Source organism: Rhinoderma darwinii, chromosome 4 (genome assembly GCF_050947455.1).
Source record: "Rhinoderma darwinii isolate aRhiDar2 chromosome 4, aRhiDar2.hap1, whole genome shotgun sequence".
Classification (NCBI taxonomy): domain Eukaryota; kingdom Metazoa; phylum Chordata; class Amphibia; order Anura; family Rhinodermatidae; genus Rhinoderma; species Rhinoderma darwinii.
In genome coordinates, this window is record NC_134690.1 from 238,793,861 (window position 1) to 238,812,919 (window position 19,059).

A 19,059-nucleotide genomic window follows, 5' to 3' on the forward strand; every position below is an offset into this window, starting at 1 on the left:
ACTAATGTGAAGTAACATCACAGGAATAGTAGTCATAGTGACATCACAGTGCAGTCATAGTGCAAGGTAATGACTAATGTGAAGTAACATCACAGGAATGGTAGTCATAGTGACATCACAGTGCAGTCATATTTCAGTGTAATGCCTGATGTGAAGTAACATCACAGGAATAGTAGTCATAGTGATATCACAGTGCAGTCATAGTGCAGGGTAATGACTAATGTGAAGTAACATCACAGGAATAGTAGTCATAGTGACATCACAGTGCAGTCATAGTGCAGGGTAATGACTAATGTGAAGTAACATCACAGGAATAGTAGTCATAGTGACATCACAGTGCAGTCATAGTGCAGGGTAATGACTAATGTGAAGTAACATCACAGGAATAGTAGTCATAGAGACATCACAGTGCAGTTATAGTGCAGGGTAATGACTAATGTGAAGTAACATCACCGGAATAGTAGTCATAGTGACATCACAGTGCAGTCATACTGCAGGGTAATGACTAATGTAAAGTAACATCACAGGAATAGTAGTCACAGTGACATCACAATGCTTTCATAGTGCAAGGTAATGACTAATGTGAAGTAACATCACAGGAATAGTAGTCATAGTGACATCACAGTGCAGTCATAGTGCAAGGTAATGACTAATGTGAAGTAACATCACAGGGATAGTAGTCATAGTGATATCACAGTGCAGTCATAGTGCAGGGTAATGACTAATGTGAAGTAACATCACAGGAATAGTAGTCATAGAGACATCACAGTGCAGTTATAGTGCAGGGTAATGACTAATGTGAAGTAACATCACCGGAATAGTAGTCACAGTGATATCACAATGCAGTCATAGTGCAGGGTAATGACTAATGTGAAGTAACATCACAGGAATAGTAGTCATAGTGACATCACAGTGCAGTCATAGTGCAGGATAATGACTAATGTGAAGTAACATCACAGGAATAGTAGTCACAGTGACATCACAGTGCAGTCATAGTGCAGGATAATGACTAATGTGAAGTAACATCACAGGAATAGTAGTCATAGTGACATCACAGTGCAGTCATAGTGCAGGGTAATGACTAATGTGAAGTAACATCACAGGAATAGTAGTCATAGTGACATCACAGTGCAGTCATAGTGCAGGGTAATGACTAATGTGAAGTAACATCACAGGAATAGTAGCCAGTGATGTCCGAGTGCAAGTATAAGGCACTTATTGATGTCACAGAACAGAAATACTAAATATGAACATTATCTTAGGTGGCAGAGTGCCTGTTTGGCCCCCTTCAGGCCTTAGTTGACTAAAAATGATTGTTAGCCATAGTACTTTTCATGAACTAATATCCCTGTCACCAGTGGCGGATTAAGTACACCATAGGCCCTGGGCTGTTACCCAAAGTTGGGCCCCCCTTCTCCAAATCCGCCCTGTAACTATTGTTAACACTTCCTTTTTGTCCAGACATTAACAAATTGGTGTTACTACTCCCCTTGTAAAAAGGCAGTGTCCCCACAAACTGACAGTCTCCAACCATTGCTGACAGTATCGCACCATGTAGGAACACATTCTCCTGACAAGGGGAATAGTAACACTTATTTGTCCTGGACTGCACAAAGACTTTTTGTGAAATGCAAGGATTTCCTATAATAAACATGTCAGAAGAGATGACAGATTGTCTATAAATCTAGTGACTCACAGGTGACGACGTAGTTTTTTTTCCTCTTTTCTACTCCATCCGGTCCAGACTTCATGACGACTTTTCCCGGCCATGACCCGTTTCTGCAGAATTTTCCACTCAGATGTCTTTGGCTCCTCACTTTTCTAAAATTTCCACACCTACAAACAAAGACAAAATTATCATGGTGCCACATACTGTGCCCCTAAATATGATAGCACCAAACACTGCGCCCCTGAATAAAATAGTACCAAACACTCGGCTCCTAAATATTATAGCACCATAGACTGCGCCCTTGAATGTAATTGTGTCAAACACTGTAGAGTAAAGCACCACATACGCACAACCCCATGTAAATAGCGCTACACACAGACCCCTGTAGATAGAGCCACACACAGCCCCTGTAGATAGCGCTATACACTGACCCCTGTAAATAGTACTACACAGCCCTCCCCTCTGTAAATTGTGTCACATAGCCCTCCCCCTCTTGTATATAGTGCTACAAAGCAATCCCCCTTAGATATAGTGATACACAGCGCTCCCTCCTTCTGTATAATGCTATACAGCAATCCCCCCTTGTATATAGTGCCACCCCCTTGTATATAGTGCTACACAGCTCCTCCCCCCATTGGACCTGCAGCACTTGTAATTGCTCAGTATAATGTCCCCCATAGCTGCCCCCACAGTATATTGCCTCCCATAGCTGCCCCATACAGTATAATGCCCCATAGCTGCAACATAGTATAATGCCCTCCATAGCTGCCTCTACACACTATAATGTTCCCCTTAGCTGTCCTACACAGTATAATGCCCCCATAGCTGCTACACAGTATAATGTTCCCCTTAGCTGTCCTACACAGTATAATGCCCCCATAGCTGCCTCTACACAGTATAATGTTCCCCTTAGCTGTCCTACACAGTATAATGTTCCCCTTAGCTGTCCTACACAGTATAATGCCCCCATAGCTGCTACACAGTATAATGTTCCCCTTAGCTGTCCTACACAGTATAATGCCCCCATAGCTGCTACACAGTATAATGTTCCCCTTAGCTGTCCTACACAGTATAATGCCCCCATAGCTGCTACACAGTATAATGTTCCCCTTAGCTGTCCTACACAGTATAATGCCCTAGATAGCTGCTTCTACACAGTATAATGTTCCCCTTAGCTGTCCTACACAGTATAATGCCCCCATAGCTGCCACATAGTATAATGCCCTCCATAGCTGCCTCTACACAGCATAATGTTCCTCTTAGCTGTCCTACACAGTATAATGCCCCCATAGCTGCCTCTACACAGTATAATGCCCTCAATAGCTGTCTCTACACAGTATAATGTTCCCCTTAGCTGTCCTATACAGTATAATGCCACCATATGTACATACCTAATAAAATAATATAATTACTTACCTATCCCCATTCCCACAACGGGTGGGGGATGCTTCTCCTCCTCTGCACTATCCCGTGAGTGACTCGGTGCAGACAGGCTCGATGATGTCACTACATCGCGCCTGCCTGCGCCGATCCACTCACGGCAGCACGAATGCTGGAGCGAGACTCCAGCATTCAACCCAACTGAATATGCGTCCTAAGGACGCAGGTTCAGTTGGAAGCGGGACCAGCGCGGACCACAGCGGCAGTTAGTAGCGCTAGAGCGCTGCATCGCTTTTTAAGATTATGTGCGATTCGGGCCATATGATAATCCGCCATTGCCTGTCACCCAGAAGTTCGGTCCCCCTCGTTCTTACAGTTGTCAGTCGTCAGTCACAGTGACAGAATCTTCCATCTCTTGCCCCTCTTACAGAGACCTGATTGAATCTGATTATGTATATTCTAAAACAGCATAATGTACAGTCTTTAAGGTTATCAAACACATTGCTGTTATTTTTTTTTGGAGGGGGGGTTTACAAGGTGAAGAACATGGAATGCTGGGAATTGTAGCACATTGGTGATAAAAGTAATAGGAAAAAAACCACATATGTAACATGTTGCTAATTGTAATATGAATTACTCCTATCTCTTCTATTAGTAATTTCTTGTGTCCCTTACCATAGGTATCATTATTACGGCATTGGAATAAAGGAAAGCAGCGCTTATTACCATTCAGTTTACTCTGGTAAAGGGCTGACAAGGTAGAAGATGGTATATTAATTTGCTTACACTAAACAATTGACAAACGGGTTGTGGTGTGTTTTTTACAGACATAAATATTTACCCTCACATTTTTCATGTAAATGTTTCATAACCTAATATGTATTGGGTGTACCTACTGTATTGAGAAAATGAATGTTTCCTCAGTAAATATAAGCTATTCATATAAACAACCCTTCAAAAACATTATGATCCTCATTGAACCCGATGGAAAATATAGTTGGCGGCTGGGTGTTCCTAACCGGTTTGCCTCTTTCATGCAAAAAAATAATTGGGGTAGTAATAATAAAAAAGAAAGCCAGTATGGTGTATGTGTGTTTGAGGAATATTAACAATTTTAGTAAACATTAAGGTGCTAAAAAAAAACCGAAGTCTAAACGTGTTAAAAATGCTAGCATTTTTGCAAAGTGCTTTTTAAAGTACAGGCGCTTTTGATGCATTTTTGGCACATTTAGGGCTCCTGCTGGCAGGAGTCAGGAATTAGGCACATTTTTGGCGCATTTTCGGCATGTTTTACACGCCAGGAATTGAATTTTTAAACACGTGCACATAAAAAAAACCTCATTGTATGCACTACAATGCGTTTTCCCATTGATACCAAGAAAGTGTTTTTGACACGTTTTGACACGGTATTGGCACGTAAAACGTGGCAAAAATGCGTCAAATACACGCTGTGAACAAGACCTAATACTAATTATCTTATCAGTAAATGTACAAGCTGTGTATTTGTTTATAACTGCCACACTACTACTGAAAATGTTATTATCAAATAGATGTTATATCATATGCTATTATTATTATTATTATTATTATTATTATTATTATTATTATTATTATTATTATTACTAAGTTATAGGGTGTATTACATATGTTTTTTTTTTTAATAAAAGGTTTTCTGGAAGCAAGCTAAAGAGTGAGGTAAGTCTTTGAACCTATATATATGTGTATTATTATTTTTAAAATTATTAAATTATTGTTACTCGATCATTTGGATCATCATTTCAAAACGCATCAAGCAGCATAATATTACAGTCTCATGCATACGGGTCTTTACTCTGCTCCCCACATAGAATTTTTGATTATGTGTTTTTAATTTTACACTTTGCATATTCCGTATGGTTCCTGTAAAAATGGTCATGATTTCATTGTGAACGCGGTTCAGAGGTGCAGAGTAGTTTAGAAACTATGTCATGTCTCTCTCGCTCTCTCCAATCCTGATTCCACACCAATGATCTTAACTACGCTAATACAAATAGGATAGGCCATTAATATAAAAGTTGTAGACAACCCCTTTAACGCTGTATTAGTCTTAGACCTTATTATTAGACCTTATTCACACGAACGTGTGCGTTTTGCGCACGTAAAAAATGCAGCGTTTTTCCTGCGTTGCAGTTCCATGTGACATCCAATTTATGTTGCTACAATTATTGTATGTATAAATTAAATTACGCAACCAGAACAAATTTCCTTAATAAAAGTTGATTTTTAATTTCATCGTATTAAAATCCATGTGGGACCCATTTTCACGCATTCCTCATAGTCTTGAGTCTATTGAGGGATCCGTGAAAATGGACAAAAATAGCACAAGTCCTATTTTTTCATGGGACCGTTCATATGTTCGTCTGAATAAGACATAACAATTATACAAAGACCCATAGTTACAAAAAGCATAAAAATCATGATAGTAATAACTATGAGTAGATTATCATGTGATATATGTTAAAATGATGGCACTATAGCAATAATGTCAGTTGCTAATATTGTAACATTGAGACCTTTTGGAACTCTCGAATCTAGAGTATATATCGAAAACGTCTCACGGCTAAGTAGTTTTCTCCTATTATCGTCACCTCTTTTTGGCCTATATACTTTTTCTATACCCATATAGCTAAAAGTCGATACATTTCATTGAGTATTTGGGCAAAATGTTTTGACACCATGGACATGTTTGTTGCTGATGCAAATTTTTCAGTACTCCAGTTGTGCAACCTTCATATTGTATATTGCAAAGGTTGCATGATATTAAAAGAGATAAAATGTATAGTGTTACAATTTATTTAATTTTTCAGTCTGTATTCCTTAAATATAGAGTAAAACATTTGTGCTTTATAAGCTACTTCACTTTCTTTTGTTATGTCAACAGTTGTTTTTTCAAAAGTGTCATAATCTTGGTTGCAAATTAAACTTGGAGATAGTAAAGAGCCAATTTTCGGTACTTTTTGGATATATATTTAACACCAAAATTCAAAATATTATTGAGACTCTCCTCCTGATATAATATAGGCAGGTGTTTTTTTTATAATATTAGTTATTTGTGTGAACTGCGGACTGTAGGTTGTCATAAAGGTTATTGGTTGCTTTATATCATCCTTTATTCTGGAGATTTCCATGCAACCTTCGTCACAGTACTCTGACCGACAAGGGTGTGCTGACTCTCCGCCAGCTTTAACGTTACTGTATGTATCAAACAATATGATGAATGACAATCTTATCTCCCTGCACTTATACTTAATTAACACTTATAAACAGATGGCCTGTGACTTTTCAGAAATATAAGTGAATCCATTAGTTTAACTAAATGATGTAAAAGGCTCCTTTTCATTAGGAAGGCCATTACTACTAAGAGTTTTTAGACTTAAGCTTTAATACACTTAATGGGTAATAAAATAGCTTAATTGCATTTTTTATCAATATACATAAAACTCAATATTTACAGTCGATTGATCTGCTATAAAATATTGATCTACTATACTGATATTGTTTGTTAATTGTAGTGTCAATGTGGGATGGCATTGGAGGTAGTACACGGTACGTTTATTTGATATTTGACTACTAACAATTCTTATCTCAAAGACCAATAACACATAGGCATTAAGTAATCTAATGTGTATGTAAACATACAATAATATTGAATGTATGGTGTGTGATAAATGCTGCTGATATATTCTGCATTTATGTTTTACATATGACCTACCATGTTGGCACTGACATCATTGTCGGACTGGGAAAGCTAGGACCCAACATTGGAATTTATTGTGGGGGCCAAACCTAAAGTTACATAGAAACATTACCTGTTCCTTTTTAAGCCTCATTCACACATGCACTTGTGCATTTTGGCACACAATACATTGTGCAAAATAGAACTATGATATTTAAAAAAAAAAAACAAGAAAAAAAACCCACCTCACTTTAACCTCTTAATACTAAATCCATTTAGAGTATTTAGAGGTTATACACACCACCTTGGCCTTAACCAGTTCAGGACCGGGCTATTTTGAGCCTTCAGGACCAGACACCGTTTAGCCCTTTTTAGCACGTGTTAGTTAAATGGCTATAACTTTTTTATTTGTTGGGCTAACGACGTGATTTTTGCGACGTTTTTTCTGTAGACAATGCAGGTTTCTTTTTTTATCATTTTTATACGCACTTTTTTGCTATTTTAGAATTTTTATTCATAAAGTTTGAAAATAATAGTACAAAAATAAGCTTTTTTACGTTTCAGCTATATATTTTTTGGTAATAACATAGTTTTACCCTAAAATAGACCTTTTATTTGTGATCGTCGTTGTCTACCATAAATTTGAATATATTACATATCTATATTAGGGTAATTGGGTCAGCGCTAGCGTTACAACAATGATTGGCGGGGGTATCGGTTTTTTTTGGGTTTGGGTATTTTATGTGTACTTATTATTATTTTTTTTTGCACTTGACTTTACTATTTTTTTATTACTATGGTCTGTCCCTCAAAGGTCAAAAAAGACCTTTGGGGAACTTTATATATTTTTTTTCTTTCTTTTACACCATCTTTTTCCACTGTAACTGGAGCTGCACAGCAGCCCCAGTTACAGGGGAAATCAGCCCTTTCATAGTGACTATTGTCACTAATAGGGCTGTGCTGGGTCTTGTAAGACCCAGCAGCAGTCTGTCAGTAACGGCACCCGGCGATCATGTGACCAGTCACATGTTCACCGGGAGGAATAGAGACAGCACCGCTGCTGCTGTCTCTATTCCCATAGACAGCGTTCATTGAGCGCTGTGTAAAAAGACATCGGAGAAGACAGAAGCAGCGAAAGCTGCTCCTATCCTCTCCTCGGGGTCCCCGGCAGTCACTGACAGCCGGAGATCCGACATTCAGCTGCCCGATCGCGCGGGCAGCAAGTTAAAACCCGAGCCGTAAAAAGTCTATGGCTCGGGTTTTAAGGACCCTGACCGCTGGCCGTAAAAACACAGCCAGCGGTCGGGAACCAGTTAAGGGCATGGCCAGACGTGGCGGAATTCTGCAGACACTGTCCGCATCAATGCCGCACATAATCTGCGTTGCAGATTCCATTGCGCCTTTGCCTAAAATGTGCAGTAAATTGCTGCGGATTAGCCGTTGCGTATTCAGGTGAAGAGTACTTCCTGCTGTCTTTTAAAACATTTCATCTCAGTCTGGCTTTAGACCTCGAAACACATAGGTCCAGCCAGAATAAAGAAATATCCTGTTCGTAAAACCAATCCAATCCGCAACGCAACACACATAACATCTGTGGATTTCATTGCGGAATTTTGAATCTTCATTGAAGTCAATGGAGAAATTCCGCAACAAGTCCGTAACAAGTCCGCAACAGCCAGTGTATGCTGCGGACACCAAATTTCGAACCGCAGCCTATGGTCCGCAGCGGAGTTTTCCGCCACGTCTGCACGAACCAAACTAAAAAGGTATGGAAACCAATGGAGAAAATGTCCGCAGCGGAATTCCAGAGCAATTCCGCCACGTCTGACCGTGCCCTAAAGCCGTTGGCCCATCAGGACAACACCTGCATACATACCATATTAGGGCATATGGATATCATAGATTCTGGTCCATTACTTGGAGCCAATCCCTTTAAGTATGGAAAGAATGGGCAGAGTTACTATTTAAAATGCACCAAAATGTTGTCTTAAATTTATCCAGAATTCTGGCGTACATTCTGGGCATCACATTTATAAATAGTATTAAATGCATTTTGCGCCGTGCTCGAGAAAAGGGACTTAACAGGAAAGGACGAGGTCTAGCAAAAAGAGTTGGGGCTTAAAATTTGATACTGCGCCAAAAATGTGCCAAAACATTGGTGCAAATAGCTGGAATAAGTTGAGCCAACGAAAAGGTGGTATATGGAACAAAGTATTTAAGGTGTCCAGCAAGATGACTGTCTTGTCTAAGTTTACGATGTCTAAAACTTAAACAGTATTATTTAATCTGTCCCATTTTTTTTGCTCCTCCCCACATTCTATTAGCCATAAGGGTATGTTCACACGTACAAGTAAAAACGGCAAAAAATTATAGAGCTGTTTTCAGAGAAAACAGCCTCTGATTTTCAGCCATTTTTTAAGCTGAAAACATTTTTTTTTAGGCGTCTTTTCTAGACGTTTTTGGAGCAGTTTTTCTATTGAGGCTGGGTTCACACAACCTATTTTCAGACGTAAACGAGGCGTATTATGCCTCGTTTTACGTCTGAAAATAGGGCTACAATACGTAGGCAAACATCTGCCCATTCATCTGAATGGGTTTGCCGACGTACTGTGCAGACAACCTGTCATTTACGCGTCGTCGTTTGACAGCTGTCAGGGTATGTTCACACGTTGTCAACAAAAACGTCTGAAAATCCAGAGCTGTTTTCAAGGGAAAACAGACCCTGCTTTTCAGACGTTTTTTTACCAACTCGCATTTTTCGCTGCGTTTTCACGCCGTTTTCGCGGCGTTTTTTTACGTCCGTTTTTGGAGCTGTTTTCATTGGCGTCTATGAGAAAACAGCTCCAAAAACGTCCAAAGAAGTGTCCTGCACTTCTTTTGACGAGGCTGTATTTTTACGCGTCGTCGTTTGACAGCTGTCAAACGACGACTCGTAAATAACAGGTCGTCTGCACAGTACGTCGGCAAACCCATTCAAATGAATGGGCAGATGTTTGCCAACGTATTGTAGCCCTATTTTCAGACGTAAAACGAGGCAAAATACGCCTCGTATACGTCTGAAATTTGGCCGTGTGAACATACCCTCAAACGACGACGCGTAAAAATACAGCCTCGGCAAAAGAAGTGCAGGACACTTCTTTCAGACGTAATTTGAGCCGTTCTTCATTGAACTCAATGAAGCACAGCTCAAAATTTATGGCTGTCAGAGAAGCCTCGCAAAATGCGAGGAGGAGCATTTACGTCTGAAATGAAGCAGCTGTTTTCTCCTGGAAACAGTCTGTCTTTTCAGACGTAAATGCCTGCTATCGTGTGAACATACCCTGACACTATTAAAAACAGCTCCAAAAACGGCTCAAGAATTGACATGCTACTTCTTTTTATGCAGCGTTTTTTTAAAGCACCGTTTTTTAAAATAGCGGCATAAAAAAACGCCCCGTCTGAACATAACCCAGTTTTTCCCATTGATTTCAATGGGCAGATGTTTGTTGGCCTTCAGCTACTGTTTTTTCAGGCGTATTTCGAGGCGTTTATGCCCTGAAGTATGCCTTTAAACTCTGCATGTGAACATACCCTAAGGCCTTATTTACACGAGCGTGGCGCATTTCGGACGTGAAAAATTGCAGTTTTTCACGTACGAGGTGCATCCTTGCTCTGCGCTGCGGGACGCGATGTCTCGCATCCCCCATAGATGACAGTCTATGGAGGTATGCGTGACGCGTGAAAAAATAGGACATGTCCTATTTTCTCACGGACCCTTAATGCGGTCCATTGAAACAATGGCTGTGTGAACGGCCACATTGAATTACAAAGGTCTGTGGGACGGCCGTTGAAACAACAGGCCGTTGACACACGGACTATTAACACGCTCGTGTAAATAAGGCCTAACTTTTCTATTTTTTCATTGAAATATAAGGGCGTGACCAGTTGTGTTGCATATTATTTTAATGCAAATTAACCACTTAAAAACTGCCCAACTGGTTCTTAAAGAGGCTCTGTCACCAGATTTTGCAACCCCTATCTGCTATTGCAGCAGATAGGCGCTGCAATGTAGATTACAGTAACGTTTTTATTTAAAAAAAAACGAGCATTTTTGGCCAAGTTATGGCCATTTTTGTATTTATGCAAATGAGGTTTGCAAAAGTACAACTGGGCGTGTTTAAAAGTAAAAGTCCAAGTGGGCGTGCATTATGTGCGTACATCGGGGCGTTTTTACTACTTTTACTAGCTGGGCGTTCTGACGAGAAGTATCATCCACTTATCCTCCCAACGCCCAGCCTCTGGCAGTGCAGACACAGCCGTGTTCTCAAGAGATCACGCTGTGTCGTCACTCACAGGTCCTGCATCGTGTCGGCCACATCGGCACCAGAGGCTACAGTTGATTCTGCAGCAGCATCAGCGTTTGCAGGTAAGTAGCTACATCGACTTACCTGCAAATGCCGATGCTGCTGCAGAATCAAATGTAGCCTCTGGTGCCGATGTGTCCTCGCTCGTCTGACACGATGCAGGACCTGTGAGTGACGACACAGCGTGATCTCTCGAGAACACGGCTGTGTCTGCATTGCCAGAAGCTGGGCGTTCTGAAGAGAAGTGGATGATACTTCTCGTCAGAACGCCCAGTTAGTAATAGTAGTAAAAACGCCCCGATGTACGCACATAATACACGCCCAGTTGTACTTTTACTTTTAAACACGCCCAGTTGTACTTTTGCAAACCTCATTTGCATAAATACAAAAATGGTCATAACTTGGCCAAAAATGCTCGTTTTTTAAAAATAAAAACGTTACTGTAATCTACATTGCAGCGCCGATCTGCTGCAATAGCAGATAGGGGTTGCAAAATCTGGTGACAGAGCCTCTTTAAACTTGCACTGTTGCACAATTATAGGGCAAGTTTAAAGGCTATGTACACCTCCACAAGTGTTTTTTTTTTGTTTTTTTGTGCTTGGTGCAACTTTCAAATTTATTTTTATTAAAAATTATTTTTACTTTTTGAGATACATCCGCTCTGTGAACTGTATACAGAGCAGTTGTAGCGTTTGCTAAGACCTGAATCCGTCAGGTCCGTGGAATTGACAGGTACAGTGTCAGCGGGATCCACATGCAATGTATTACATCTAAGTTAGGAACTTAAATGTGATGGATAACAGGTAGATCCTGCATTTCAGAGACACACAGGGCCCGCTTTCACTGAACCCGTCAGTCCCCAGGACCTGACGGGTACAGGATTCAGCGAACGATACAGCTTCTCTGTATACAGGATACAGAGCAGCTATATCTCAAAAAGTAAAAATAATTTTTAATAAAAACTAATTTGAAAGTTGCACTAAACACTCTGACTGCCATGACAGGTCAGAGCTGTTTTGGTGGCAGAGGGACCTACACATTATTAGGCAAGTAGTTTAACCCCTTAAGGACATGGACAATTTTGGCCTTGAGGACAGAACAAATTTTTTATATTTCCCTCTTTGCATCCCGACTCTCATAACTCTTTTATTTTTTGTACGACATAGTTGTATGAGACTTTGTTTTTTGTGGCACGAGTTGTACTTTATGTAGGTACCATTTTTTGGTACAAATACATTATCGTTTAATTTCTATAAATTTTTGTTTTGGCAAAAAAGCAGTTTTGCAGCAGTTTTAATATTATTTTTTTTACACCATACAACGATCATCATAAACAATGTTATACATTTGTTGTACAGGTTGCTACGGTCGTGGCAATACCTAACATGTCTATATTATTTCATGTTTTGGGACTTATATTTTAAAAAGTTTATTTATTATAAAAGAATGTGTGTTTCTGTGTATTTTTTTTACTTTTTATTTATTTATTTATTTATCATTAATTTTTTTACATTCATTTAACTTTTTTTTTTAATCCCATAAAGGGATTTATCATTTTTATTTTTATTTTGTAACTGTAATGTACTGGCATAGATCTATATGCCAGTACATTAGCCTGTTACTGATTGACCACAGGCAGTTGTTAGGGCATACCTCAGTATGCCCTAACAACAGGAAATATGTTCAGACAGCCCTGGGGTCCTTCAATGGATCCTGGGCTGTCTGGCCATACGAGTTATGGGCTTTGATCGCGTCACAGTTATCTTCTGTGACGCGATCAAAGTGCAGTCCCCTCTCCATGAACGCCGCGATCAGCTTTCATTGCGGCATTCAAAGGGTTAACGGTGGAGAGAAGATGTTTCTCTCCTCTCCGCTGTCAGAGCAGGGCCGTGGCTGTGTATTACAGCCGTTGCCCCGCTCTCGATCGTGCGCACAGACGGCTGTCACACAGGACGAGAATGCTCGTCAACCAGTTAAATATTTTTTTGATCGATTTATATATATATATACAGGGTGGGCCATTTATATGGATACACCTAAATAAAATGGGAATGGTTGATGATATTAACTTCCTGTTTGTGGCACATTAGTATATGGGAGGGGGGAAACTTTTCAAGCTGGGTGTTGACCATGGTGGCCATTTTTAAGTCAGCCATTTTGTATCCAACTTTATTTTTTTCAATGGGAAGAGGGTCACGTGACACATCAAATTCTCGATAAGTTTGATGTGTCACATGACCCTCTTCCCATTGAAAAAACTAAAGTTGGATACAAAATGGCCGACTTCAAAATGGCCGCCATGGTCAACACCCAGCTTGAAAAGTTTCCCCCCTCCCATATACTAATGTGCCACAAAGAGGAAGTTAATATCATCAACCATTCCCATTTTATTTAGGTGTATCCATATAAATGGCCCACCCTGTATGTATATATATATATATATATATATATATATATATATATATATTGAAGAAAGTCCCACAGCACTGTCCCCTTATGGATATGAGGGTTAGAGTCCATGGTCTAGGGACAGAATGTTCTTTTGATTTGTACCTACACAAGCTATCTACATAAATGTTTTTCGCTATATTGGCGAATTGACCATTAATATCCCTAGGTGTGATGAGGGACTAAGCAATAAAAACTGAGCGTTTTTTCGCTTTTAAACTTTATTGTAATCTCGAATCCCGTTTACCTTATTGCCTTCCCTTCTTGAAGATGGTGTCTTCATACCCCACTGGGCAGTGACGTATATACGTAGTCTCGTCCATTACGATGGATGTTGTTTCCTTGTTCCCTTGACAACTATTGATCACATGTGCATTTTGACCCAATTGGTGGGTTAGTTAGAGGCATGCTCAGTCTAAGACTCTACATGCTGTTAATGGAGGATGTAGAATACATATGAGTCCGGCTACAATGATTCCTCTCTTTTCTAGATTGGTGAGTGCCAGCTGTTGATGTTTTTAATAATTACATTGCTTATACTTAATTAACTTTTTAACACTTTTTGTAACACGAGGATATTACACTCTATGAAAAGAATATGTTATATCATGTTTTATCTTTTGCACCATTGATACTTATGTCACTAGTCACTTTATATCATTGTATGATGACAAAAAATCCTTCTATTGTATTATTATATACTGATTGATTGATTGATTGCACTGATTGTTTTGGGTTGTACCCCTTATATATACGTATGTATTCCTAACACACACTACTTGAAAATGTCTTCATAGAGGAGGTGAAACGTTGTGGTTCCATGTTGGATGAATAAATTCACTTTATTTGAGTGCTGCTTCACGTTCTCTTTTTTGGATATATATATATATATATATATATATATATGTATATATATATATATATATATATATATATATATATATATATATATATATAAATATACCAGCTGTGCCCACGACTTTGTATGCGCAGACCACTGAAAAATGTACCGATGCTATTTTTTATAAGTATACTCCTAGCCTTGGACGATACTCAAAAAAAGGGAAAAAATACAAAGACAATATACAAACTTCAATTAAAAATAGTTTTCTTTCAGTAGTCAAGTTCACTACGACACTGCTTCCCTGTAGACAATGTTAGCAGTAGAACCACCAGGGATGTGTGCATGAAGATTGGTGGAGTTGCTAACACGGGAGAGAGCCCCATAGAGCTGGCCATGCGCAAAGCATCTGACACTGAGGTCCACACACCCGCAACGCGCAGCGTTTGGCCCTGCGCTTTGTTGATGCTCATAGAGTAACATAAACTGACACAAAAATGTACACGTTTAAAACTGAAGGGAAAATTATTTGGAATGAGGGGGATTCGGGGTATAAAAATCAACTGCGCCGCATCCTGTTAAAATCTCGACTTCTATCACGTTTCGTTGTAGATTTGTGATTTTTAGTCAGGTACCGTTACATAGTTTTGGTGGGCTTAAATTTCTAAGGAGAATTATGGGGACGCAGACTTTTAAATTAATTTTGTGTGACGGAAGACCGGGTATGATTAGGGAATTTAAAAATTCCACGGGATAGTTGGTAGCGTCTTCTTGTTCAATGACTCTGTTGATAGAGGTATATTCTGCACTTTCCCCATGAACACACTTCAATATTTCAGCATTTATTGCTGCTGCCTGGTCATTGCGAGGGGTCAAACAGCTCTTTCGTAAAGTCAAGAGTTTTCATGATTTGTTATTTGTGTTGGGTCACCATACACAGAAGAAGTTAGGTCTTGCAGTGATGGAACAGTACAACATAAATTATCAGGCAAAATAACTTTCCCTTCTTCTTGCGGATACGTGCCGTCACCAATTTTCAGTAATAAATCTGAAAACTCTTGTGCATTTGGGTTGCCTCCTGTTCGTGCTCGCATATTTATTGTTAAATGCATCGGTATAACGTTACTCCACAGACTTGAGCTCTTTAGGCGGGTTCTAATTTCATCTGCTCTCGTTCCTCGCGGTATGACTGGCAAAGTCTGCATAAAATCGCTACAGAAAAGCATTGTCATACCCATGGGCTGGTCATTTTGTCTGATATCTCGCAAGGTTCTATCTACCGCTTCTACAGCTTTATGGTTTGCCATAGTGCACTCGTCCCATATTATTAAGCAGCAATTGCGTAGACCCCTTGCTTTGTCGCTGTTTCTAGAAACATTATACACTGGGCTTTCAGTAAGATTCAAGTCAATCGGGATCTTGAACATTGTATGGGTGGTTTCGCCTCCGGGCAACAATGTGGCTGCTATGCCCAATGAAGCGATAGCAAGAGCAATTTTGCTTTGATTGCATATTTGGGCCAAGATGACTTTGGTGAGAAACGTTTTTCCCGTCCCACCGGGTGCATCCAAAAACAGGATTTCTCCCAAAGTACCCTCTATGCTATGACACACGCGATCGAATATCATACGTTGTTCTGCTGTCAGACTCGAGACACCGTTTTGCAATGTTACGGCTAGTTCCGCTGGATTATAGTTTATTTCTGCCGGGTACTCCCTGTTAATGTGTTCCCCGTCTAAAGCTGGTGGGGGCATACCATATTGAGAGAGAGGATTACCCCCTTTAGATGTAACTATGTCTTTTTGTTTTGTGATCAGGTCGATTATCAACTTTAGTTTTAAGTGGAAAACTCTGGCTATAATATCATGCCTATCATAAGATGCCTGTCCTGCGAGAGGTTCTTGGGAAATTTCATACAACTTTGGATTAGTTGTGAACGTTATGAAAAGGTCAGGCCGGCCGTACTTTCGGACCTAGCGGAAAGCATCTTGTGTCATGCATGTAACGCGGACCACCGGTAAAACTGGATGGCAGGATAATTAATCGCCCTAAGTTTTCCACTTTATTATCTTGTTGCATGGCGTCTCGCAGATGCACGTAATCTTCAGCGCGTCTGGAAGACATTTACTCTCTTAAGACCGAGAGGCCGCTGCCAGAGCCCTTTGAGACAACCAATCAGATTACAGTCTTTTGAGGAAGCTAGGTGAATGAACGCAGCGAGCGGATTGGTTGCTTTATCTCTCATCTATGTGTAATATCCAATACAGACAAATGTTGGAACCGTTGTCCATAGCAGCCAATCAGATTACATTTTAGATTCTTGTGAGGCAGCTTGGACAATGAAAGCAGAAACCTGATTGGTAGTTATATGTGCCTCCGATGCATAAAAAGACCAATATAGACAAAAGTTGGAGTTGTGCTTAGCAACCAATCATATCACAGCTGTAATTTCTCTGAGGCAGCTTGAAAAATTTGCAGCAATCTGATTGATTGCAACCTCTCCCTTATATAACAATCAGTATAGATGAAATTTGCAGCAGTTGCCCATGGCAACCTACTGGTGTCTATTTTTTCAAGACAACACAAAATGAAAGTAAAAATGTGATTGGTTGCCAAGGTTTCCATGTGTTTGATGTTGTTGTTGTACTAATGCAATGTAAAGGAGTTTTTGAAAACATTCAATTTGCATATCTTCTGATTGAGTGAACCGATTGCGATAAAAAAAAAACGAAATGTTACTTCAAGTTGACCCCTACTCCATCCGAATTGGGTCAGTAGTTTTTACGAGATGCGTGCACAAACAAACAGACGGACAAAAATTCCAAAAATGATCTTAATGCATTCTATCACTTATCCTTCATCCCCTCAATTATTTTTTTGCGCAAATATTTTCAATGTACAGACACACAAAGTTTACAGTTTCATTATATATACAGTAGAGATATATATATATATATATATATATATATATATATATATATATTTTTTTTTTAAATTGAAGTGAAAGGGAGAAAAGGCTGCAATACCTGTGAATCACCCCTACAGGTGTGTGAACGATTCACAGTGAGCAAGTAGAAATACAGAAACGAGCCGTCTGATCAGCTATTGATGGCCTACCCTGAGGATATGCTTGAGAAAGTCCTCTTGGACTGAATCGTCGCACGGGTGAATAAACTGCTGATGCTTTTTGGAAGTGCTGCCTCTGTCCATTTTTTATCTACCCTGAGGATAGGCCATCATTTTTTACTAGCTGGAAACCCCCTTTAACCCCTTAGGCCTCATTCACACTACAGGGTCCGAGTGTCGACCTGGAAAATCGTCCGTTTTTGGCCGATTTTCCCGGCTGGTTTGCATCCGTTCCGATTCCGTTCCGGGCCGTGTTGCCGTTTTTACCGGCCGATTTGGACCCGATTTGCATCCATTTTTTTCCCTGTCCGTTTTAAAATTGGATGAATTTCATTTAAATTTGTTGCCACACACAGCTCTCTGTAGATAATGCCACACAGCCCCCTGTAGGTAATGCCACCCAGACCCCTTGTAGGTAATGCCACCCAGCCTCCTGCAGGTAATGCCACCCTGCCCCCCTATAAGTAATGCCACCCTGCCCCCTTTAGGTAATGCCACCCTGCCCCCTGTAGGTAATGCCACCCTGCCCCTTGTAGGTAATGCCACCCTGCCCCTTGTAAGTAATGCCACCCTGCCCCTTGTAGGTAATGCCACCCAGCTCCCTGTTGGTAATGCCACCCTGCCCCTTGTAGGTAATGCCACCCTGCCCCTTGTAGGTAATGCCACCCAGCTCCCTGTTGGTAATGCCACCCTGCCCCTTGTAGGTAATGCCACCCTGCCCCTGTAGGTAATGCCACCCTGCCCCCTGTAGGTAATGCCACCCAGCCCCCTGTAGGTAATGCCACCCAGCCTCCTGTAGGTGATGCCACCAAGTCCCCTGTAGGGGTTGCCACCAAGTCCCCTGTTTGGGTTGCCACACAGCCCCCTGTAGGTTGCACCCATCCCCCCCCCACATTCCAGGAGAAGTCACTGACTTCAATGTCCATATATGGACAGTGTAGTCACTGACTTCTCCTGGAGAGGAATTCCCTGCCACAGGTCAGGAATTCCGCTTCAGAAGTGAGTGACATCGCTGTGTCCATATATGGACAGTGTAGTCACTCACTTCTCCTGTAGCGGAATCCCCGGCCATAGAGTCGGGGATTCTGCTGCAGAAGTGAGTAACATCGCTGTGTCCATATATGGACAGTGTAGTCACTTACTTCTCCTGTAGCGGAATCCCCGGCCATAGCGTCGGGGATTCCGCTGCAGAAGTGAGTGACATCACTGTGTCCATATATGGACAGTGTAGTCACGCACTTCTCCTGTAGCGGAATCCCCGGCCATAGAGTCGGGGATTCCGCTGCCGCTGCAGAAGTGAGTGACTTCGCTGTGTCCATATATGGACAGTATAGTCACTCACTTCTCCTGTAGCGGAATCCCCGGCCGGGGATTGAGGATTCCGACTCCTACAGGGAGCTAAAAAAGACCCTCCTCCTCCTCACATGCACTCTGCACTGTGAGGAGGAGGAGGAGAGAGTGCGCGAGCGACGGTAGACCCGGCCATCACTCGGGACACATTCCGGTGATGGCCGTTTATTACCCGGCCCCATAGACT

The 19,059-nt window shown here is 40.8% G+C and overlaps 1 protein-coding gene across 1 annotated transcript in view; it reads left to right on the plus strand.

The window, feature by feature from the left end:
• RFX6 (regulatory factor X6) overlaps positions 1 to 19,059 on the plus strand; it is a 105,335-nt gene that overhangs the window by 17,550 nt on the left and 68,726 nt on the right. Inside the window, exons 5-6 of the mRNA XM_075864247.1 lie at positions 3,730 to 3,807; positions 4,717 to 4,744. Coding sequence (XP_075720362.1) covers positions 3,730 to 3,807; positions 4,717 to 4,744 — 106 coding nt within the window. The remainder of the gene's footprint in view (positions 1 to 3,729; positions 3,808 to 4,716; positions 4,745 to 19,059) is intronic.